The 24,170-nt window shown below is 44.5% G+C and overlaps 1 protein-coding gene and 1 pseudogene across 1 annotated transcript; one reads left to right on the forward strand and one right to left on the reverse strand.

The window, feature by feature from the left end:
- Window positions 1–792: 792 nt before the first annotated feature.
- On the forward strand, window positions 793–1,770 carry MAS1 (MAS1 proto-oncogene, G protein-coupled receptor). The gene has a single exon (XM_063096068.1). The coding sequence runs from the start codon at window positions 793–795 to the stop codon at window positions 1,768–1,770; it is 978 nt and encodes a 325-aa protein (XP_062952138.1).
- A 19,041-nt stretch (window positions 1,771–20,811) lies between these two features.
- On the reverse strand, window positions 20,812–23,755 carry LOC134379187 (small ribosomal subunit protein uS12-like; annotated as a pseudogene).
- Window positions 23,756–24,170: the final 415 nt, after the last annotated feature.

Genomic DNA, 24,170 nt, shown 5'->3' on the forward strand with positions numbered 1-24,170 from the left:
TTTGCAGCCTCGAATACTTAGCACTTTTATTGGTTTCAGGTTAGTGCTGTTTAGCACCTGTCAATGTGTTTTCCTACACGGTCTGGCCTGAGGTGCGTGGAATGTAAATACGTCCCCTGACGCTCACCACCTGTTACACGGAGAGTGCTGGTGTGCGTGGCACACCTACTCTGAGTGGGTGTCCAGCTTTGTCGCAGATACTGAGACATCGTATCAGTACAATGCCTTGTAGTTGTTTGCATGTTAAATTATCTTGGTACATCCTATTAAACACACCTGTCCTAGGTGCTCCCTCGCACTGCTGTTAGGGCACTTCATGTATTTAAAAACAACACAGCAACATTCCCCAAACATGCATTTTGTCTTCGAATTTCAAAGCAATCAACCTGGTCCCTCAGGCAAGGAAACAGCGACACCGAAGATGAATGATTTTCAGACGCCATTGGGAAAGCTCAGGCCGAACTGGAAATGGATACCGGAGCTGCTGCTCTCCTGCTCTGTATCCTTTTTGGCCCTGAGCTGCAAGCAGATAGTAATGCAGAATGAAGGGCGACGGGGATCACAAAAGAAATCAGTTCTCGCTCCTGGTGACATGTCTTATTTCACCATTGTTAGAATTGTACCGTCTATCAAACTTTTTTTATAACATGAAGATTATGATCTATAGCTGAAATTCACCAGTTTGAATTCACAAATTTGAATTCACCAATTCTCACGTGTTGTTTGTTTTTGTTTTTGCTTTTGACTTATTTACAGAAAATCACCTGAAGAGCCCCAGCCTGAGGCCTCCTCATGGATGAGTCAAACGTGACATCGTTTACTGTCGAGGGTCCCGCAAACGCCTCAAGCAGTGGGAACACCTCGGTGGGACAGTCACGCCCACAAATTCCAGTCGTGCACTGGGTCATTCTCAGCATTTCCCCAGTGGGTTTTGTTGAAAATGGAATTCTCCTCTGGTTCCTCTGTTTCCGGATGAGAAGAAATCCCTTCACTGTCTACATCACCCACTTGTCTGTCGCAGACATCTCATTACTCTTTTGTATTTTTATTCTGTCTATTGACTATGCTTTAGAGTATGAGCTTTCTTCTGGCCATTACTACACAATTGTCACATTGTCGGTGACTTTTCTGTTTGGCTACAACACGGGCCTCTATCTGCTGACCGCCATCAGTGTGGAGAGGTGCCTGTCCGTCCTCTACCCCATCTGGTACCGATGCCACCGCCCCAAGCACCAGTCAGCATTTGTCTGTGCTCTCCTGTGGGCTCTTTCTTGCTTAGTGACCACCATGGAGTATGTCATGTGCATCGACAGTGGGGAAGACAGTCACTCTCGGAGTGACTGCAGGGCAGTCATCATCTTCATAGCCATTCTGAGTTTCCTGGTCTTCACTCCGCTCATGGTGGGATCCAGCACCATCTTGGTAGTGAAGATCCGCAAGAACACGTGGGGTCCCCACTCTTCCAAGCTGTACCTGGTCATCACGTTCACCATCATCATATTCCTCCTCTTTGCCATGCCCATGAGACTCCTCTACCTGCTGTACTCTGAGCACTGGTCCACCTTTGGGAACCTCCACCACATTTCTCTCCTCTTCTCCACAATCAACAGTAGTGCCAACCCTTTCATTTACTTCTTCGTGGGCAGCAGCAAGAAGAAGCGGTTCAAGGAGTCCTTGAAAGTGGTTCTGACCAGGGCTTTCAAGGATGACATGCAAGGTAGACGCCAGGAAGACAGTGCTAATACTGTCACAGTTGAGACTGTCGTCTGAGGACCACAGAGGGAAATTGTGGACTAAGATGGTGGAACACAGAGAATTTTTACTTTGTGCTTGGAATACAACTGAAGTGTGCCCTAAATACGATACAGAAGGACACTCCATCCCACATGCATGAGATACTAATTATTGGTGTACCATATCCTCTGGAAATGCCCAATAGGTGTCGGACCTCTGTCATTTCTGTGCTTATCAAAAACGCTTTCTGTTCTTCTCAGCTCTTCCAGCAGCATTTTATCATGAACCATAAACACTACTCTAGCAGGAATATTTACAGACATGTATAGGAAAAGGTAACAAAAGCATTTGTTGGGACTTGAGGAGGCAGCGCAGTGTAGTGAGAACAGGGTTTTGGAGTCAGGATGGCTCTGTCAATTGCTACCTGTGTGACCTCAGGCAAGCTCTTTAACCTCTGGGAGCCTCATTTCCTCACTTATAAAAAGGTAACAGTAATAGGCTATCCCTCCCAGTGTTGTTGCCACATGGAATGGGAAGATAAGATATGCAGAGCAGCACCTGGTACATTTTCAGTGTTCAATAAGCAGCCGTCTCTCTTTACTCCTTTAAGTGGAAGACAAAACTCATATTTCTGTTTTGCAAAACACACACACACACACGCACACACACACACACACACACACACACACACACACACAGCTCTATCATGTACAAATACTGTTACATGCATTTAAATGTTGAGAGCTTTTCATGGCATGACACCTCTGTTGGAAACACGGGCAGGTGTTGTAATGATCTAACCAGCCATGTGCCAAAGCCTCACTCCAGGCTGGGAAGGAAAACATTTGGCCACCAGTAGAGGAGTTTCTCATGGCTTCCCTTCCCTCTGTGGGAATACTAGATGGAAGGAAAGTCAGGTTTTGAAATCCTTTGATGGCATGTAAATTGTCACGAGTGGAACTTAATTCATGAGTTCAAGAGGGTAGATTGTGCTTGTGAAGACCCCCCTCCTTGAAGTGGTGGGTTATTTATAGCCACTAAGTCCTGTCCTGCGGCCAGATGCAGCTCTCTGCACCTCTATGCCTCCTCCTCCTGAAGCATTTGTTTGCCTCATTCTTGGAAAGAGGCTCAGTGGCAGGAGCTAATGGGAATGTGGCCACATCTTGGGGGAACCTGGACATTACTCCTCAAGACGGATCTTTGCATGATTCCTTAGCCTCGTTACTCAACACTGGCCCCAGGCAGGCTCTGCTCTCCCTGCCGTGACCTGCCATCCTCAGACTCCAGTTTTCATGGGGTTTTAGCTGTGAAAACTGTCTTGGCCTGTAGACCACATCGCTATGTTTATTCCCCTCTGTCCCTTGTAGGAGCCCGTGCAAACGGCGATGCTCCATGTGATTCTTTGGGGAGTAAATGTTCGAGTCCATAAATGAGCCTGTTAGTATTTATTTGAACTGTTTGTCCTGTTAAGGGTCAGAGAAGCAGGGATGAAATGGGTCTCCGTTGCTGCCTGCCCCTTCTCCATCCTCTTCCTTTCTCAGAAGAAATGACTGCCCGTAACCAGGGGGGGCTTCACTGCGGGAGACCTGCGAGTCTCTCCCACTGAGCTGGGACCCCAACGCCAGCCAAGCTCGGATGCAGGAGGCTTTCCAGGGCGTGACGACATCTGATTCAGAGACGAGGCGGCTTGTTTTCAGGAGCCCAGATGGGGTGTGGAATGGTGACATTTAGAATGATCTTGTTTTGGGTTGAAAACAGAGCATCTCCCCTGGGAAAGAACAGAATATGGAGATGAGAGCGACCCCCCTCTGCTGCCGCAGCTCCCTGCTGGACGCCGGCTTCTGGGTCCTGAAAAGATCAGACTCATCACGTCTCGGAAGGGATCCGGCTCTCAAAAAAGAACCTAAAGGGGCCGAGCCCGTGGAGCACTCGGGAGGGTGCGGCGCTGGGAGCGCGGCGATGCTCCCGCCACGGGTTCGGATCCTGTATAGGACTGGCCGGTGCACTCCCTGGCTGAGCGCCGGTCACAAAAAAGACAAAAAAAAAAAAAAAAAAAAAAAAAAACCTAAAGACTGTCAGACACAAGGAATTCCTACCCAAGGAAGATACGGAGAACTAACAGGAGGCTCCAGTGGATTGCCTTTCTGCAGATAAAGTGGGAAAATTGAATGTGATAATGACTAGAAAAATTCTACTAATCTTTTAAGGAGAAATGCCTTGCAAAGAGGTAGGATCAGAGTCTGGCAGTTTTGTAAAGACAAATTCCTCTCTCTCGTCCCCTACACCCATTGCCAAAGTGAACTATTAGGTTAAAACTAAAACAAGAAGAATTAAGTAAATTTGCAAATATGGAGAGAAGACCAGAGAATTTATACCCTTTGGGTGTTTAGACAATGTGCCTAAGTCACTGTAGGTTACCAGGTGCCATTTCTGAGAATTCCCTGCGGATGGGCAGGAGGGTGTCGGATATAATGTCTGTCCTTAAGGAAGGGGAAGGGTTTGTAGCGTTCACAAGTGGCCTTCTCTGCAGAACACCCTGGTGAGACGAGCAACGATGGGCCAGTAGAAGCCGCCGTGCTCTGTAACAGGAGAGAGAGACGCGGTGACTACAAGTCTAAGCTAAGCACAAATTTATGTCGGCGGAGTGTTGGGAACAGAGTTGTGCAGTTAGGAAGACAAAATCACATCTTTTGTAGTAAAAAAGGAATGTTTCCTGGAGGTGCCCTTCGGGTTGCTTGAAGGCAGGTGGGATTTCAAGGACGAGGCAGGGAGGGTGGGGATTCCGGGCAGAGGATGGACAAGGGGGGTCAAGGACACAGCTGTCGCCTATGCCGCGGGCTGGTTGGCGGTGCTGGGAGACGCCTGTCGTCCTGGCGCCCACCTCTCTCCCTCAGTTGCGGTTGTCCCCGACCCCAGGCCCCACATTCTTCGTGTCCCTTGGAGCCCGGCTCCCAGGCGCTCCCTCCCAGCGCCGCTCTTGTCCACGTGGCCTACGGCGGCCTCTGTCTGTGTCCACTTGGGGGCCCTCAGCGCCTCTCCTTTTTGAGCTATGCTCTGGGTCTCATCGCAACCTCAACTAAAACCCCACAGTCCCACCATCTGACCGTCGTCCCTGCCCCTCATGTCATTCTCTTTCTTACTCCCACCCACCCTGGGTTTCTATGTCACTGAGACACCTCATCCCTGAGCACCAGGCTCCCCCCCGTCTGCAAGTCCCCTTCTGTGTCATCTCTCTCCCTGTCCCGTCAGCCCTCTGGTGTCCCTGCTCCAGTTACTCTCACTATGCTCTGTCATTCTCTTGCCCCCCAGCTCTTCTGTCGTGAAGAGAAGTCCCACAGCCAGTAAGACCAGGAGGTCCCCCACGGCTGCCGTGCCCCCACCCATGGCAGTCCTTCCAAACTCCTCTTTTCTCTCAAACTCTCTAGCTGGTGTCTTTCCACCCATCACTGATCATATCACTGTCTCCTCACTACCTTGAGTCATATATCACAGAAAAAAAATCAAGGCCATTTAGCCAGGACCCCTCCCAGAGCCTCCCTACCATTTACTGTGACTTCAATCAACCCCACATCATTTTCTCCTGTCTCAAGATTTCCCTCCCCTTCCCAACGTTCCTGTCCACCAGCCTCCCCGGCAGCAATCTTCCTCCTGTGTCAGCAACCAAAGATCGTTTTCTCTTTAAGTAAAAGCCAAGTCGTCACAGTGGTCTACAAGGTCCTGCGTGATCTGGCCCCTGTCAGCTCTCAGCTCCTCCTGACTCTCTCCCCTCGCTCTCCCCTCAGCCACACCGGCCTCCTCGCAAGTCTTCAAATCCTTGAAAATGCCAACGGTGCAGGTGCGGTGTTCCTTCCACCTGGAAAGTCCTGGTCTCTGTGCCTTCCTCCCTTCCCTCAGGCTTCTGAGCAGGTGTCACCACAGCAGGGGCTCTCCTCCCAGCCCATTCCCTCCCCGGCCACTGGCCACCATTGTCCTGTTCTGTATTGATTCGTGTATTTGTTCAATCCCATCTCTTCCCCTAGAACACCAGCTCCTCCAGGGCAGGGACCAGGGACGTGCTGAGCTCACAGCTCTGGCCCTGCACCTGGAGTGGTGCGTGGGACTCGCTTGCTGCGAGCATGAACCTGCCACGTTCCTCCTGGGCTGTTTCTCTTGCACATATAAACAGGCTCCAATTGTCCCCATCTTCAAACAAACAACCAAAAATCAAAAGCGTGTGGCCTTGTAACACCAAGGCCAAGGGTTCAGTTCCCTGTACCGGCCAGCTGCCAAAAACCAAAAACCAAAACAGAAGAAACAAAAAATCGAAAGCCATTCTTTGCCCTACAGTCTTCCAGTCCACTTCCACACTCACCTTCTCCACCGCAATTCACCCCGACGCCCTGCCAGCTGGCCTGGCCGCCACGTTCAAATTGGCCCAGCCAGGCACACGAGTGGCTTCCACATTGCTGGATCTGATGGGCTCCCTTCCACCTACCCCTTCGTGGTGTTTGATGCAGTTGACCACACTCTTCCAAGGGTCTCTCTTTTCTTGGATGCTAGTTTGCTACTTTTTTGTCTATCTCTTCCTGAATCCTGTTCTGCCGATTTGGAGTCATCTGTCTCTTTTGCTGTGAGCACCTCCCTTAAATGGTCACATTTTCCACGATTCTGTGGCTGGGCCTGGGCTCTTCTCTCTCTGAGAGCCCTCTCTGAGTGTCCTGGTCCGTAATCGCCTACATGTAATGGCCCCCAAATCTATACTGACTGACCAGAACTCTTTGCTCGGCTCCAGTGCTGTGTATCCAACTCCCTAATAGACGTTTTGACCTGACTCCCTGCAAGCACTTGAAACGCAACCCGTTTTTTTCCCCAGCACTGTCCCATGTTCCTTATTCAGCAAATGACTGCTCTAGTCCCTCTGTCATTCAATCTGTGCTCTTCCCTGTGTGCAGTTTGCTCTTCCCGCTTTCAACCCAGCAAACTCCATTTATCCATCAACACCCAGTCAAGTGCCGTGACTCAGGAGAGCGTCCTGGAGGCTGAGGTCCTGGACACCCACTGCATGCCTCCTCTTCCCCAAACTTTCCACATCTCTCCCCACTTCCTCACTCTCAGCTGATGGCTTGCTTCCCTTTACACAAGGAGAATAGAAACAACTGGAAGGACTGTTCCACTCATCCCCGCCATCACCTGCACCGATCTAGCTGCTTCTCTCTGCCATGGGCTTCTCCCCCTACTCTGCTGGAACTTGCTGTGTTCCTGGCTAAGGTGAGCCCCTGGCAAAGGTGCTCCACTCCCTTCCCCTATTGCCTGCTCTGTGGCATTTCTCCAGCAATTCCCTCTCTGTCCTGCATCATCAATTTCAGTCCAGGCCAAGGAGAGTCATTTCCAGGAAGCAGGATGGGGGAAGGCTGGTGAACGGCATCATTGGTCTGGACGAGCCTGCTGTCTGCTGCACGTAGGGGTTGTTTCTCTGTAGATGACACTGTATGCACTGAGATGAGTCACTGGAGAGACACCCGCAGCACCATGTCATCCCTCCCCTTTCCTGCGCCCACAGTCCCCAGTGCCTGATGGAGATGGAGATGGCATGGTTGGTCACCTTCATGGAGTTGTTTAAAGAGCACCTGGAAGATGCCTTATGGGGCCCCTACAATTTCGCTACCAGAAAAATAATTCCTTTAGATTAAATTTTGTATTTTCACTCAACCCCTTCTAAAATTACAAATTTTTCCTGGAAGGGACAACACATCAAGCCATATATAATTTTTCCTGTGCTTTTTCTCATGGAGAGCAACACTACGAGACTAGACACCCAGGTGTTCTGACTGCTGAATCGGGGGGTGGGAGAGTGGGCAGCGGGGATGAAGAAAGGAGGAGCTGGGAGCAATAAAGTCTCGATCACTTGATTCCACATAAGGGAGGCTTCTTTTCTTTTTATCGAACGTTCCGTTCTTTAACATTTTGAGGTTGTGCGGGAAACAAAAATCCTTATAATATGAAAGCATTAATTAACAAATGTATCACTCAGAAAATTGGTTCCCATCAGTCTTTCCTCCCTGCTTAGCACTAGCTTCCCGGCCTCATCAACATTTTTGTGGGTCCGTCTTGTGACTCTTGAGAGTCAACATAAACACGACGCAAACTGGCCTCCAGGTTAAGTTGGCAGTCTTTCAAAACATTCAGTCTTCTGCGATGTTGGTAAGACAGGTGTCAAAGAACTGCTGAAGTAACACTCCAGTCCACTGATGCAAGAGCATGGAGCAGAGTTAGACCAGTTAGCAGCTGAATCAGAGGAAAATAAACAAGGTTGGCAATGAGATCGGGGCTTCCAAGAAAGAAAGATTTGAATGTCAAATGTTTAAGAGAGGTTCTTGGAAAAACTGATGAAGTCTTCAGGCATTTCTGCAAAAATTACCCTCCATTTTATTTATTTTTTACTTTTTTGGCTTTTTTGGCTGGCTGGGCCGTAACCCTCGACCGTGTGTTACAACGCCATGCTGTAACCAACTGTGCTAACCAGCCAGCCCTAAAATTACCTACTTTTTGATATTCAACACAATTAATCATTAAGTAAAGGATGTTATTTCATTGTATTATACAATCTCAACATAAAAATTATGCCAAAAATGCCCCTCTATTTTATGGCTTAAAACAACAATAAGTTGTTGTTTCCCAAGGCTGCACGGGTTGATGAAACTCAGCTTCTCACTTGGCGTCTCTTGCAGTCAGATGTGGGCTGAGGCTGGCAGGGCGTCCGCGATGGCATGCCCACATGGTTGGTTGTTGGCTGTGGCTCATCTGGAGAAGTCAGAGTTTTGACACAGGCCCCTTGATGTGGCTTAAATGTCTTACAAGATAGTGACTGTGTTCTGAGGGGAGGCCTCCTGAGAATGGGCTTTCCCAAGAGGGCGAAAATCAACTATTGAGTCTTCATTTGTTTAAAATATTTGACATGTGGTTGAAATTACATTTTGGTAAAAGCACAATAAAAAGCTTTTTCCCCCCTCATTTTAATTTCACTTTTTTTAGGCTTTACTATGAAATTTTGGTCTTTATTTTAACAAGATTTCCTTTTAACAAACTTTTACTAAAACTAGTCTTCCCTGAATAAGGAGGTCCTTTTGCACTAATTATTTTAAAGTGTGCACACATGAGGGTTACCACAAAGGGTTGAATTGTCAAAGCAGATTCAATGTGAGTTACAGACCTTACCCAACACAAAACTAATGAATTAAATGATAAGAGGCAAGTGCAAGGCACCAATGAAACATTCTTTTCTGGAGGAGCCAAAACTTTAAGATGCAGTTCCCAAAGAAGTCCTCTTCTTCTACGTTAGAACATATTTTAGTTTCAGATTGACTTGAGCAGTGTATATAGACGCTGTTCTCAAAGGAAGCTGGTTAGGTTTGGGGGTGCCTCCGTTTTGGGCTGTGTTAATTATACAGGTAGAAAATACTTAAGTGACTACCTGTCCCCGTCTTCTCAGCCTTTCATGCCCTATAAATCTATAAATCCTAAATTTATTTACAATAAACAATCTTGACAGATCAGGTATGTCCTGCTGAAAATAGGACTAGGTTCTTGAGTATAATATTTTTACAAAGCGGTCTGACTGAGGTCCTCAGAGTCTTCGTAAGGAGTGCTAGTTTAGGTCATTCATCCCCCCAGGCATTCCTGTAGGGAAGGAGCGAGTTGTAGGCTTATCGATAATACTCCCTTTGTGGCGCCTTTCAGCCAACACCAGACTGTAAATGCCTGAGGCAGAGACCTTACTGGGGAACACTGGGAGGAATACTGAACTTGGAGTGAGATGCCTGCCTATCTACTTATTAGCTGTGTGAGAGTCGACTAATTAACCTCTGTGACTCTTAGTTACCGTATCTTTACAACTGGTGGCTTAGTTGAAGTTCTCCCCAAAGCAGATCCCAAGACAGGGATTTGGTGCAAGTAATTTACTTAGGAGTCATTCTAAGGAAGCCAGGACAAAGCAGGGAATTCAGAAAAGGAATGGAGCAAGCCAACCCGGGACAGTGAGGACCCATCTCAGAAGTACCCTCCTGACCCCCCACCTCCTACCCCTCATAGTGGAGGGTCACTCCCCTGGTGTGATGTCCCAGATATTCCAGGCCTGCCCCGTGCCCGGGCTGAGCACGGCCCACAAGTGGAGAACACCGAGCCGGAGCAACACGGGGAGCCATAGGCAGGTACGGGACCCGCCTGCAGATGACCTCAGGGGTGGCTTCAGGGCTGACCAACAGCATCTGCTATAATGAGATAAAAATAACCTAGCCTAGAAAGTAGCTGTGCCAAGTAAATGAAATAACCCACATGGAAACTCTGTGAATAGTGGCAATCATCAATCAGAAGTTAGTTATTCCTTGAAGACCTTATGCTAAGTGAAGTAAGCCAGGCACAAAAGAACAAATACTGTAGGATCCCACTCACGGGGAGAGTATCTTGAGTGGCCAGTCATAGACAGGAGGTAGGATGGAGGTTGCCAGGGGCTGGGGGGAGGAGGGAATGGAGAGTTTGTATTTGATGGGTACAGAGTTTCAGTCTGGAAAGATGAAAAAGTTCTGGAGATCTGTTGCCCAGCAATGTGCATATAGTTAGCCCTACTATAATGTACACTAAAAAATGGTTAAAATGGTAAATTTTACATGGTGCATAAAAAAAAATTAGTTGTTATGCTTTCAAGGCACTAGGTATGTTCTCAGCATGCTTGGCAGCACCTGGCCCAGTGACGGGCACCAGTCACTGCTGTTGATGATGAAGAATGGAGACAAACTTCTCTGTCCTCCAACGAGGGTAGTGCTAGCACCGTCTCGGTGAGAGTGCAACGACAGGAGGCTCGTGAAACAGCACGTCAGCATCTGTAGGCTCAAGCGAGTCTGCTCTGAAGCAGCCATGCACAGTCTGATGGAGCAGCTGCGAGGGCCACACAGTAGCCATTTTTGGCTTTGCAGGCTGGACAGTCTGTGTCACAATGACTCAGCTCTGTGGTTGATTCACAAAAGCGGCTATAGGAAAATACCTAAATGAATCAGGATGGCTGCACTCCAAAAAAACTATTTCATTTAAAATAAAAATTGAATTTCATGTACGTTTCATGTGTTATACAAATTCTCCCCCCCCAACCATTTAAAAATGTAAAAAATACAAAAACAAAAAACTATTCTTAGCTTGCAGGCTGTACAAAACCAGGTGACAGCCAGATTTGGCCATGGTTGTACTTTGCCACCTCTGGCCTCAAGTTTTTTGGGAATGCCCCTTCTGGAATTTTCTACAGTGGGGTTCAGCACATCTGTTTGGCAATCCTGACTTTGGTGGTGGCAAATCTTCATTGTTTCCTGGTGGATTTAACTTTGCAGAAGGAGCAGCAGACATCCTGACTCAAACCTGATGGAGGAGATTGGTGTGAAATTGAGAAATTCTGTTTTTGGTAAATCAGAAAGTGATATAGAAAATGGGAGAGATCTTCTGCGGCAGGTAAATTGGTTGTAAACATAACTCCAATCCTTTATGCTCAGGGACCATTCCATTCACCCATACCAAACTATATTTTCTGGAGTCAGAGGGAATTATTGGAACTTTTCAAAGATCAGGAATGAATTGTTCACACATAAAATTTTTTTTGTTAGGGTTTTAGAGGGATAAATGGCTTTTGGTGCAGCATGTATAAAAATCTAGTTGTTAACAAATTAAAAACCAGAACATTCCTAATATTGGTTTCATTAGCACTTGCAAGCTCTGCACCATCAAATCCTAAACAAGGAATATAAGCTTTGTCCCAAGTTGTGGGATAAGCATTTCAGGAGCTCAGTTGCAAAGGTCATTATCACAGTGATTTATTGATGTATGCTTTCGGTCAAAGTATACCATTTAGAATTATTTGCTCTTAGGCAAATGTAGACAACGAAAAACATTCCTTAAAACACATAAAACAAAATAATGGCACAATGAAACAAAACATCATAAAAAATCCTTCAGGCTTATTAGCTCTGGTTGAATACGGTTGAATGTTTAAGGGAATCAAATTGAGCTGCTGAGTACATTCTGTCTTTCTTCTTCCAACAACAGAGAAAATAGATTAGGCTGTGGGGGGCAGAGAGGCAATTTTCCCTTCTGCATCTGACTGAGCTAGGGACTCATTAACCCAATGAGTGCATGACAAAGCTGATTGTATTTTTGGAGGGTGTAGCACCCCCAAATCTTGCCTTTTTATTTCTACGGGCCAAGAACAAGGGTATTTCCCAGTCGAATTTCAGGTTTGAGGGATCTTCTGTTAGACATGTGAAGCCAAAAAATCTATGTTATTTTTACATGGGTAAAGCTTGTGCATCATCCTGGTGGCGCTTCTCAGCCCTCAATGTCCAGCCACTGTTCCTGGGTGATGGAGGACAGTTGCCCAGCCTCCTCTCCAAAGTGACTCTCAAGTATCTTCCCTCTTAGACTGCATCTGCTTGCTTTGACTTTTTCTCACAGACTTCATGCCTGACTGCTATGGTCTGAATGTTTGTGTCCCCCAAATTCATATGTTGAAATCCTAACCCCCAGTGTGATGGTATGTGGAATGGAGCCTTTGGCAGGTGATTATGTCATGAGGGTGGAATCCTCTTGCATGAGATTAGTGCCCAGAGAGCTCTCTCACCCCCTCTGCTATGTGAGGACACAGGGAGAAGGTGGCAGTCTGCAGCCTGGAAGAGGGCCCTCACCAGGACCAACCATGCTGGCACCCTGATCTCAGACTTCCAGCCTCCAGAACTGAGAAATCAATTTCTGTTGTTTACAAGCCACCTAGTCTATGGTACTTTGTTACAGGAGCCCAAATGGACCAAGACACCAACTTTCAATCATTTTCCTTGTTTGTCGTGAATTTGGGGGAACTGAAAAGAGAAAAGACAATGCCAGTGAACGCAAACACCACTGAGGGCGACAGAAATATTAGATCCCTCAGGGCCCTTGCATGTCCCCTCCCACACAGACAGCAGCACTGTGGATAAGGGAACAAAACCATACTGCTGGGGAAGTGGCCTGCAGGACCTGATGAGCCCATGCCTCTCTCAGATGACAAGAGATGACCCCAAATGACCACAGGTGCTCATCAAGGCTTGTTTGAGTCGAGTAACAGGACTGACGGGGAAAACGAGGCAGAAAATGATGTCTTGGAGTTTGGAGTGTCTGATGGATGACTGAGATCTTCACAGGGAAAAATTTCTCAGGAAGTGTCCCCAGCAGAGGCCTCCGCCCTTGCCCTGGTTCATAACCTGGGCTAGAACAAGGTAGAGTCACATAAGAGTCCCTCCCACTGTCTGTTGGCAGAAAGGGTCCGAATGAGGTAAGTGCAGATTGAGAGGAAGTGTTTTGAAAACTGTGTAGCAGTTGGACAGAATAATTTCATGACTGTTGTATCTAATACTTAAAATATTGGACTTGTATTTTGTATGACTTTGTCTTTTAATTTCTTACTTAACTTATTTTTATTATATTTTCCAAAAGCAATGGTCTGCAGTGGACTGGGGACAAAAGCAAATGCAAAGCATCCCTCATCACAGATTGTTTGGGAAGCGCTGCTCTAGGCCCATGAACCTGGATGGGCTCTTTTCTCTTTTCTCTTCTAGGGAGCTGTACTCACCTGCAAAGGATGCTATTGTACAAGGGTACTTCCAAAGGTTTGTGGGAAAATAGAATTAAAAGGTAATATAAACCTTTTCATGAACTTTATGAAGTACCCTCATATTATGTGGTATTATGTTGTACAATGTTGTACTGTATTGTATTATTATTATTTTTTATCCTCTATGTGCAAACACACTGTGTTATGTTGCATTGTGTTGTATTTTATTATGTTGTATTGTATGGCATTGTATTGTATTGTATTGTGTTGTGTTGCACTGACCTATGTTGTATTATGCTCTATTGTATTGTGTTGTATTGTATTGCATTATGTTGTATTATGTTGTATTGTGTTGTGTTGTATTATACTATGTCGTGTTGCATTGCTTTGTATTGTGCTATATTGTGTTGTATTTTGTTATGTTGACTTGTATGGTACTGTAGTGTATGGTACTGTTATGTATTATGCTATGTCTGAAGAAAAGCTGTCATCAATGACCTAAAGAAAGAAAAGTTTCTAGATTTTTATCAAGGAGGCTGAGTCACCTCATCAAGCAAAGTTCAGCCAGGTTGCTATTGCTGACTCTGTCCTGCACTGCCCTGGAGGCTATGCTGCTGCAGCCTGCTGCCTCTGCATGTCACCATGATTACATTCTAATCACTTACTTGTCTACACAAAGTCCTGGGTGAGACTGCAGTTGGAAATGTCAAGTTGACACACTTTGGTCCCAGCTGCCACGGGACAGGAAGAGGTAAGAACATCTCAGCCTTTCCTCCCTCTCCCTTGTGAGGGCTGAGCCTCTACATTCCACAAATACTGCACAGAATGGGTGCTGGGTGCTGGGGCTCTCCAAAATGTCCAGTGTCCACTGTGGTCCATACCTCTGGCTACCCAGCACCCCGCACGTGCCCCTCTCCCCCTGCTTAAACTCCCCGCCTAATGATTACCCTCTTCCAACATCCCCAGCTCAAAGTGTTTTCAGTTATTGCGTCCAGATCCAGGTCTAAAGTGTCTGGGTGACATCCATTTCTTTTCCTTTTTCTTGCCCTGGAATCCTTTCTCTAGGTTTAGGAGGGGAGCAACACCATAGGAAACCCTAAAAAGAAATAAATTGCAGGGTAGCAAATATCTATCATCTCGTAATTAGCTTCCAAAAAATTAATGTATTTTTTATTCAATTTACATTCCATTGAACATCAATCTGCACAACAAAAATGATGAGTTCTATGGGACAGTCTTTGCATGACTTACATGTAAGTGAGTCAATGAGTAATACAAAATTATATAATGACAGGCTGTGTGCATTTTTTCAATTCCATGATTTTTCACAAGAAACTAAGGGGACAATCTTCCTTATTGTTTGTAGATCCCTGGGTAGCTTTAAGGTTGGGAATATATGGGACTGTCTCTGTTTTAAACACAGGGGGGAGGGTTGATTTTGCGCAATGAATTTTCTGTATCTCTTATAGCAATATTCTCTTCTGAATGCACATGAGTTCAGAAGTAAGAGCGATTAGCCATAGTTGTGAGACTTTAATTGCATAAATAATGATGCCTACCTTGTGAAAAGTAGAGACTAATACTAACTCAAATAGCCATTTACTATTTGCCCGGCGCTTTTCTCAGGGCTTCGTGTGCTTACCCATCTATTACTCGTGCCTTGTCAGCATCTGTTTTACAGACCAACCTCCTAAACCCAGTTCATGGTAGAACCAGAATTCAGACTGTGACAGTGCAGAGCATGCTGTTCACTTTATTCAAATATTTGATTTGTTCCTATATTGACCAAAGAGGCGCTTTCACTGTTTATCCTGAAAAAGAAGTAGAAAAATGCACGTCGGGTGGATGCTATCAGGAATCCCTTGGGGAACATTAAGGTGCTCCTTCAAGTGTAATCTTTGTAAGAGATAAATAGTGTAGTAGAGTTTAGCTCTTAAGAACACGAAAGCTTGATGTTCTGGCTCTTTACTTCCCGTCTCCCTCCTCCGGCCCAGCTGCTGCAATTTGGTATGTTATGGTTAAACTTTACAGAAGAAATGGAACTGGGATGGCTCCAGTGTTCTCATTTCAGGTTTTAAAGGGAAGCTCTGCGTTAAGCTGCACTAGCACTGCTTCAAGCAGAGGAACCCGGCTAGTGGAGGACTGAGCACTGGGGCCTGCGCACTATTTCTAGGGAGAATCTGGAAATTCCTGCCTCGTGAGTCATTCTCACCTGGTGGTAGTTCTTACTGCAGACAGATCCTGTGGTCCTGTGTCTTGAGGGAAGCAAATGACATAAATGTTCCAGAGCAGAACCTGGCAAGTTGGAGGATACAGAACGAAAATATAAGACAGATGGGCTTGGAAACAGGAAGGACAGTTCTAAAGCATCTCGGGAAGAAGAGAAGAAAAATTAGACAATAAAGCATAAGGCTAAAGGACATGGCAAGACATTCAAGCAATGAACTAAGAAGAATGAAGTTGCTTTGAGAATGATAAAAATTAACAGCAGACAAAATTATGAATAAAACATGAATTATGTAATAATTAGCAGGTAACTACGTTTTCTTTCATCAAAGAGCTTAAATGTTTTAGAACAGATAGGAAGTCTTTATGTACCCTACCCCGCTCCCCATTTTTGGAGCCCCTTCCCTTTCCAGAATGATCCAGGCTTACCCACCCTTTAAACCTCAGCAGCGAGTCTCTGGAGAGGTCTCATCTTCAACAGATTTGTCACTCAATAAATGCTGAAGGGATGAACAAGAAAGCTTCCATACAGAACCATGAACGAATAAGGGCTGCCCCTGTAGCTCCTTTTGTGTGCCCCACTCAGATTCTTCTTTGGGACATTTCTTCAAGGCAGCCATGACGTCCACACTGAATCTACTTACACCTGCATCAACCACTACCCGAATTTTCTCGTTATCACTCTCTTGCAGTTAACATTTTGCCACACATGTATGCTGCATGAAAGATAGTTTATTTTTGTGGGCTTTAAGCTCCATAGAGCTTCTTATTCTATTCTTATTCATATTCTATTCTTTGTGGTTCTCTGCAAATTTTTTGTTCATTCAGCATTATGTTGAGTGATTCACCTATGTTGTTTTGTGTAGTTTAGTTCATTTATTTTGACAGCTAAAATATATCCCCCTGGATAAATACACCATATTTTATTTATCCTCTTGTTGGTGGACTGTTCACAGTTTTTTAAACCTGAAAACTTTGGTGATGGGCAACAATAATCAGCCACAATAAAATTAAAATAAATAAATAAATAAATAAATAAACCTGAAAACATTGCTGTTTAAAAACTTCTCTATACACGTCTCTTCGTATACTTGTATAAGAATTTCTCTTGGGTATATACCTAGGAGCAGGATTGCTGGGTCAGATTTACAAAATAATACCAAAGTGTTACCTGAAGTGGGCAGGTCAGGTGGAGGGAACCAATTTACGCTGCCATCAACAAAATGTGAGTCCAGTCGATTCACGTCTTCTCTATGCTTCTCAATGTTTGCCAGTCTAGAGGGGATGAAATGATATATTGTTGCATTTACCAGATTTCTAAACATCTTTTTATGATTATGGGCCATACATGCTACACTGGATTGGATAATGTCCCCGCCTCCACCAAAACTCATGTCCACCTGGAACCACAGAATGTGACCTTATTTGGCAATAAGGTCTTTGTAGATATAATTAGTTAAATTATGATGAAGTCATGCTGGATTAGGGTGAACCCTAAACCCAATGACTGGTGTCCTTAAAAAGGGCCACGTGAAAACAGACATATACAGTAGGAAGATGGCCACATGAAAACAGAAGCATATGTTGGAATGATGTGTCTGCACGCCAGGGAACACCAAAGCTCGCCAGCAACCACCAGTCGCTGCCAGTGCTCTGTCCAAATCCCTCAGGATTCCTTTACATTCTCCATTGCACTGCAGCTTTTCCTGGGAATACTTCCTAGTAAATCACTTTCACATGTATCTCTGTCCTGGGGTCTTCTATTTTAAAACTTTGACATTCCACATACATTTTAGAATATTTTTTCAGATTACATAAAAATCCTGTTGAGATTTTGTTTGGAATTGTATAGAACACATACATCAGTTTTGGGAGAGAATTATGCCTTGTGATATTAAATATTTTTTTACACATACACATAAAGTATTTTCCCATTTATAGTTCTTTTAAAGTAACTTTCAATAGTTTTTATAATTTTCTGAGTAACAGGCTTGCACATATTTTATTAGTTTTATTTCTAAATACCCTATAGTTTTTGTTGCTTTTGTAGATAGTGGGGGTTTTGTTTTGTTTTGTTTTAGTTTTGCTTCCTAACTGTTGCTAATGTATAGAAATGCAATTGATTTTTATTCTTGGACCTATTTTTTTTTTTTTTTTGCTTAATTTTTGGTTAAATTCTGGACATTGTATATAAGAAATGTGTGTCAGGATCCCTCTGTCAAACTAGGAAAGCCTATGAACTCCTTAGAAGATTACTTTTATTTTATTTATTTATTTTTTAATTTTTATTTTTGTGACAGCTGACTGGTGCAGGGATCAAACCCTGGACCCTGGTGTTGTTAGTACCGTGCTCTAACCAACTGAGCTAACTGGCCAGCCCTAGAAGATTATTTTTAAATGCAGAAAATAAAATGCATGAGATTACAAAAAAGCCAATTATATTAAAATGCAACCCTATCCACAGATACTTTGGGGATCCATAGACCCCAGTTAAAAATGCTGTAGAAGTTCTGGATGATGTTATCTTCCTCCAAGGGGATTTACTACAAACTTTGGTTTGGCAAACAGAGTGGAGTGTGATCACTTTAATCCTGAGCTGGGCTGACTGAGGCTGAACTGTGTATTGGAAGGCTTTGTCTACCTCTGGTTTGCACTCCCCCGCAAGAACGCACCGCTCCAAGAGTCCCCATTAGGCACTCCTAATTAACTTTAATGTTAGATAACTTTTAATCAAGATACAATCCCAACCACCCAGTGCTTTAGAGCATAATGTGTTTGACAGAGGCAAATACATTTGCACAGATAATAGCCTCAGACAGATTGTAGATATCAAGACATTTAATCATAGGGTTCTGACATTTAAGAACTTGGGGGTTTGGAGTTTTACTGGCATTCAAAGATAAACAGAGCTTAATAAGCCAAATAAATTATTCTTTCATTTTCTACTGAAAAGGCTGTAAATAGCATTTTGCAAGTTCTGTCATCTTTTTGTGAGGAACATTAAATATTCCTCTAGCATAATATTTTTGTGAAGTAAAGAGCATTTATAAATGTATTTATTAATTTCCAAATAAGAAGACAAATGAAAGATCAGAGGCCAGTTGTCTTTCATCCTTTCTTTCCATCCATCACCCCAAAATTTGTTTAAGATATTTTAAATTGTACAGTTTTGACCTCTTAGTTAATTTACATTGTGTTTTGGCAACAAAAGGGTTATCTAATAGTGTAGCCTCCTTCTACTAAATAGAGTTCTTGAAGGGAAAAAACCCTCACTATGTAAATTTAGAAATTTTCAATGTTTAGTTAAGAAGGAACTTTTTTTCCTTTTGATATTTTTTTTTACAGGCTTTACTGAAACCGGAGCTTTACATTCTTGTTAAAAAGAAACAACAATAAATATACTGTAATACTTTCCATATCACATTACTTCAATTGCTTGAAGTCAGCTGGAAGAAAAATTCAGTCCTCTGTAGCATGTGGCTTTAAGTGGTCGTTATAATTCTCCACTTTGTCTACTCAAATTAGTTTATACATTTCTTGAGCATCTTCTATATGCCATGCACTATGCTAAGCATAAATACTGTGGGCCTGGTTCAGAGATTCTAAATTTCATACCAAGCTTGAGTATAAGCACTACAGGATTGCTCTGTGCTAAGCACGCTAACAAGTCAGGGGCTCAAAAACAAAGTAAAACCAAAAACATTTAAATGAAACATTTATTTTCAATAAACTTATTTAGCATTTTGCATTCAGAAGAATCTAGAAACTATTTTTACTTTCAGCATACATATAAGTCTTGAGTTTTACAGTTTAGTATTGTTCTTGTTTTGAAGTTCATAGAGGGCACATGGTGGGTATCATAATCTTTTCAGTGCTTAAGACAACTAGGGTCTGAAAGTAGTTTGTGTTTTAAGGTCTGTCTTTGCAAACTTGGTTGAGAGAAGCTTGGAAGATGGAAGAAAGGATATTTTATTCACCCTGCTTGCTTCTTCTCCCCCAACACACCCTCTCCCCAGAATTCCTTGCACTAGGGATAAGAAACTCAAGGAGCCAGTGGACAGATTTGACATAGAGGACATGGTGATTTGAAGGGGATCAATCTCTTCCCAAGAGTTTGGACTGGGCAGAAAGAGTGAAAAGAAAGTTCTTCCACGATGTGATGTGGACTGTTGCGGTCAGTTCAAGGATTTCAAGGCTGATTAAGGAAGAGGCGGGACCACAATGTGGCAGGGTTATACAACAAGGTCTATCGGGTGTGCCTGGACAGGGCTGCTTTAGAGGGCAGCTCCCTCACAGCAGCAGACCTTCCAGAGGCAGTGGTATGTGGCCACCACCCAGAGGGCAAGAGGACACAGGAACTCCTGGTGGGGAGAAGGGAGTCAGAGAGGGAGCTTGTGTGTCTAGGTGCTGTCAACAAGGTGGGAGTCTCTGGGTCAGACAATCCCAAAGGGCCACAGCAGTTTACGATCTGTGATAGTTAATTTTATGCATCAGCTTGACTAGATCATGGGGTGCCCAGGTAATTGGTTAAACATTATTCTACTGTGTCTGTGAGGGTGTTTCTGGATGAGATTAACATATGAATCAGTAGTGGATGGGCCTCATGCAATCTGTTGGAGGCCTAAATAGAACAAAAAAAGGCCCAGTAAGGGAGGATTCACTGTTTCTGCCTGACTGTCTTTGAGCCAGGACATTGGTCTTCTTCTGCCTTAGGACTCAGACTGAAACTTAAACCATCAGCTCTCCTGGGTCTCCAGCTTGCCAACTGCACATCGTGGGACTTCAAAGCCTCCATAACCGTACGAGCCAATTCCTTACAATAAATCTCTCCCTCTTGTTTTCTCTCTGCCTCTCTCTCTCTCTCTTTCTCTCTCTCTGTATATATACATGAGGGGACGTTTAAAAAGTTCATAGAAAGAGTCATATTATCTTTCAATTCTATTTTGCCACAAACTTTTTGAAGTACACTTGTATGTGTATATAAGTATTTATGTGTGTGTCATACATATGAATGTGTACATGCATTCTATTGGTTCTGTTTCTCTAGAGAGCCCGGACTAGTACAAGGTCTTTTAGAGTGACAGGGTTTGTCTTACCTATGGCTAGCAGATGTTGGCCACAATTTCATGGGGTATGTAAAGTAAGTAGGCTCTAAATGGCTAAGAATATATTTCTGTGGACTAGACTTAATGATTTGTTTATTTATTTTGGCATATGAAAATTTATTACCACTGTGTTTTCACCACCAACATTTATGATCTTGGTCTTTCCTTCTCGACTTTGTATAGGGCCAAACGGAGACATTGGCTACTTTGACAGCCTTAAAGAGAACTCCAGCAATGTCACAAACAGCATGGCTTTTTCAACCCAATCCAGCAACCAGAACGTCATCCTTTACCACAGTAAAGCTCAAGCCACCACCATCTGGTACAAAGGCTGGGGTTTTCTCATCATTGTTGATGAGCAGGACCCTGACACTCTTCCTGATGACAGAATTTGGCTGTTGGCTTCAATCCCTACTTTTTCCAGCAGAATTCCTTTTGCATGGGAAGCACCTCCAGAAGGATTGGACTTCAGGGCTGTGTGCAGATGGGCTTGCTTGTACCGTGTTTCATGCCACTTCTGGTCCTGTCAATGACTACGGAACTTCTTGGCAGTATGAAGACCCTGACATTGACATCTTGCCAGTGCCACGGGCCTGAGCGGACGACTGGGCTGTAGTTAAAGCAATCAAATGTGTGGAAACTTGAGTTTGTTGCCAGTGGGCTTTGAGCTAAGGGTCTCAGCCTGCTATGAAGGCATAAACATCATGGGGGCCACTGTTGACCAATACACAGGGGCTATCTCTGATCCGTTTCTGTAACAACTATGGAGGAAAAAGAGGAGGGTCCCCCATTACTGAATGTCTCAATAGCTATCTGTGCTTTCCCTAACTCTGGGCTTCTTCCTATTAGGAGGCAATGAGCTGGGGGCCTTATATTTCAAGTGAACCCTTGACAAACCTCTTGGCCTGGCTCATCCACACCACACCAGCCTGGAGCAGGAGGCTCAGGCAGCAACAGCAATGCTAACAAAAATAGCGGATCCTCTTGGCCACCATCTACTTGTTGCTTTTCCCTGGCAGAGTGCCGGGTGGTTCCACTTCAGTGCTCCTACCGCAGCCACTGGTGTGTTTACTTAGTAATGTTTACCTTTTTTCCTGCTTAAAAGATGTTAAAGCTTATTATTATAAAGGGTCTGGGAAGTAGAAAAATAGAGAGAGAATTAAAAATGATCCATACCAGACATAACTACTAACATTTTGACGTACTTCCTCTTAGTCTTTTGAAAGTTGTATTTATAATATTTAACACCATTACTGTTCTGTATTCAGCTTTTTGCAGCTAAATTAAATCATCCACTTTTCCTGTGTCATTAAGTGTTTTGGAAGCATAATTTTTAATGCTAGCATGAAATTGCATTCTAGGGTGGTAGCATAATTTGTCTAATTGTTGGATGTTCAGATTGGTTCCTGACCTGCCCATGGGTAACCAGTGCTGCAGTCGCTGCGGGGGCCTGGTGGCTCCACTGGAATTGCTCTAGATGGGATTGGGAAGGGCTTTCTCCCCTGTCACTGCTCATACTTCTATTTTTCTTTATTTTTCTACTGTTTCAGTGTTCATACTTCTTGGCATCAAAGTAGATGAAAGCACTTTCTCACTTCCTTTCTGCATCTCTGATTTTACCACATTTCGTTAACCTCATTCTATCAAGAGGGTAGAAGCCCTCTCTCTGAGAAATGCTGAAGCTTCCAAAGCCAAAAATCCAAACTTGTTCAGAAAAGGAGAGAAGGGCTGGGCTGACAGGAAGTTTGCAGGGGTGTCAACTGAGGTCCCATTTCAACAAGGACACTGCACAAACATGTGCTGTGTTCACGCTGAGTTCCTGTGAGAGCCCATGGGGAGCCACCTCCCACCCATTAGGATGGCTAATGGGTTCCAGTTGCTGGTGGGAATGTAAAAAGTGCAGCCACTGTGGAAAACGGCATGGTGGTTCCTCAGAAAATTAAACGTGGAATTACCATATAATTCAGCAGTGCCTCTCCTGGTATATGCCCCAAAGAATTGAAAGCAGGGACTTGAACAGATACTCATACATCATGTGCATAGCAGTGTTATTCACAGTAGCCAAAAGGTGGAAATAAACCAAATTCCCATCAAGGTATAAATGAGTAAGCAAAATGTGGTATGTATGTAATATATATAGTGGAAGACTATTCAGCCTTAAAAAGGAAGGAAACTCTGACAGATGCTACAGCATGGATGATCCTTGAGGACATTATGCTAAGTGAAAAAGCAAAAAAGCAAATACTGCAGGATTCCGCTTATGTAAGGTATTTGGAGTGGTCGAATTCGTACAGACGGAAAATAGAAGGGAGGTTGCCAGGGGCTGGGGGAGGAGGGAATGGGCAGTCAGTGTTTAATGGGTATAAAGCTTCAGTTCCTTAAGATGAAAAAGAGTTCTGGAGACGGCTGGTGGTGATGGCAACACAACAGTGTGAATGTGCTTAACACCACTGGACTGCACACTTAAAAGTGGCTAAGACGGTAAATTTATGTTGTGTGTATTTTACTACAATAAAAGCACAACAGCACACCACGAAGGGGTGCATAGTAGCAGGGGCGGAGCCAGAGGCTGAACCATGTAGGAGAGTGAAAGACTAAGAAAAAAACAGTCGAGGTTGACTACAAGGTCCCGGACAGGAATTGTGTCCATCTTGTTCATATTACATCCTCCACCTCTGGAACAGTGCCTGTCACCCAGCAGGTGTGCACTGCCGAATGAATAAATGAAGGTGGGAGGCTCGAACACAAGCACAGGGTTCCCAGGGCACCCCGGGGCCAGTTAAGTCTTTGCCTCTCTGTCACCAGCTCTCCGTGCTCAGCTGTGCGATGCTGCAGCAGGGGCTCCGCAAACACGGCTGCTTTGCCACTGGCTGTCCCTTAGCTTCTGCCACCTGGGGGCTCAGGAGAGAAGGCTGCAGGAGGAGGAGGGGGACATGCTCTTTCCTGCTTGCTTCCGTGTTTGCTTGTCACCTATGATTCTCACCTTAATGACCCTCTTCCAGCCGTACTGCTTTACCCTGGCAGCTGCAGGTCCTTCTGCAATAGCAGCTGAGCACACTTTCCGGTTGCTCCAGGCCACCAGAGTCGTCATGCCTGCTTCAGACACTGGCACTAGCTTCCAGTGCCCCGCCTGAGAGGCCTGGATCCCAGGACCATGGGCCCCTCCTCCAGATTCATAAGCTTTAATCACGCCAGCCCTCCCCTTTGTTCCTTTTGCCCTGGGATATCTGTTTCCTGTGGTGCCACCTTTGGGGTGCTCTAGTTTTCCTCTTGCACTTTCCATTTAGTTAACAGCTTTATACATAAGTGACATTGCTCACCTTCAACAGCTGTCCATTTCCAGCAGCTCCTCTTCATTTACCCCAACTCCTGTTTTGTTGTTGTTTGTACTTATTTCTGTCGACATATTATAAAGCAAATCCCCAGATATTGTCTCCCATAAATATTTCCATATGTATCTTGGAAAGTTTTTCTTCAGCCTAGAAGGGCTGTTCTCTGTCTGAAAA

Source organism: Cynocephalus volans, chromosome 5 (genome assembly GCF_027409185.1).
Source record: "Cynocephalus volans isolate mCynVol1 chromosome 5, mCynVol1.pri, whole genome shotgun sequence".
Lineage (NCBI taxonomy): Eukaryota > Metazoa > Chordata > Mammalia > Dermoptera > Cynocephalidae > Cynocephalus > Cynocephalus volans.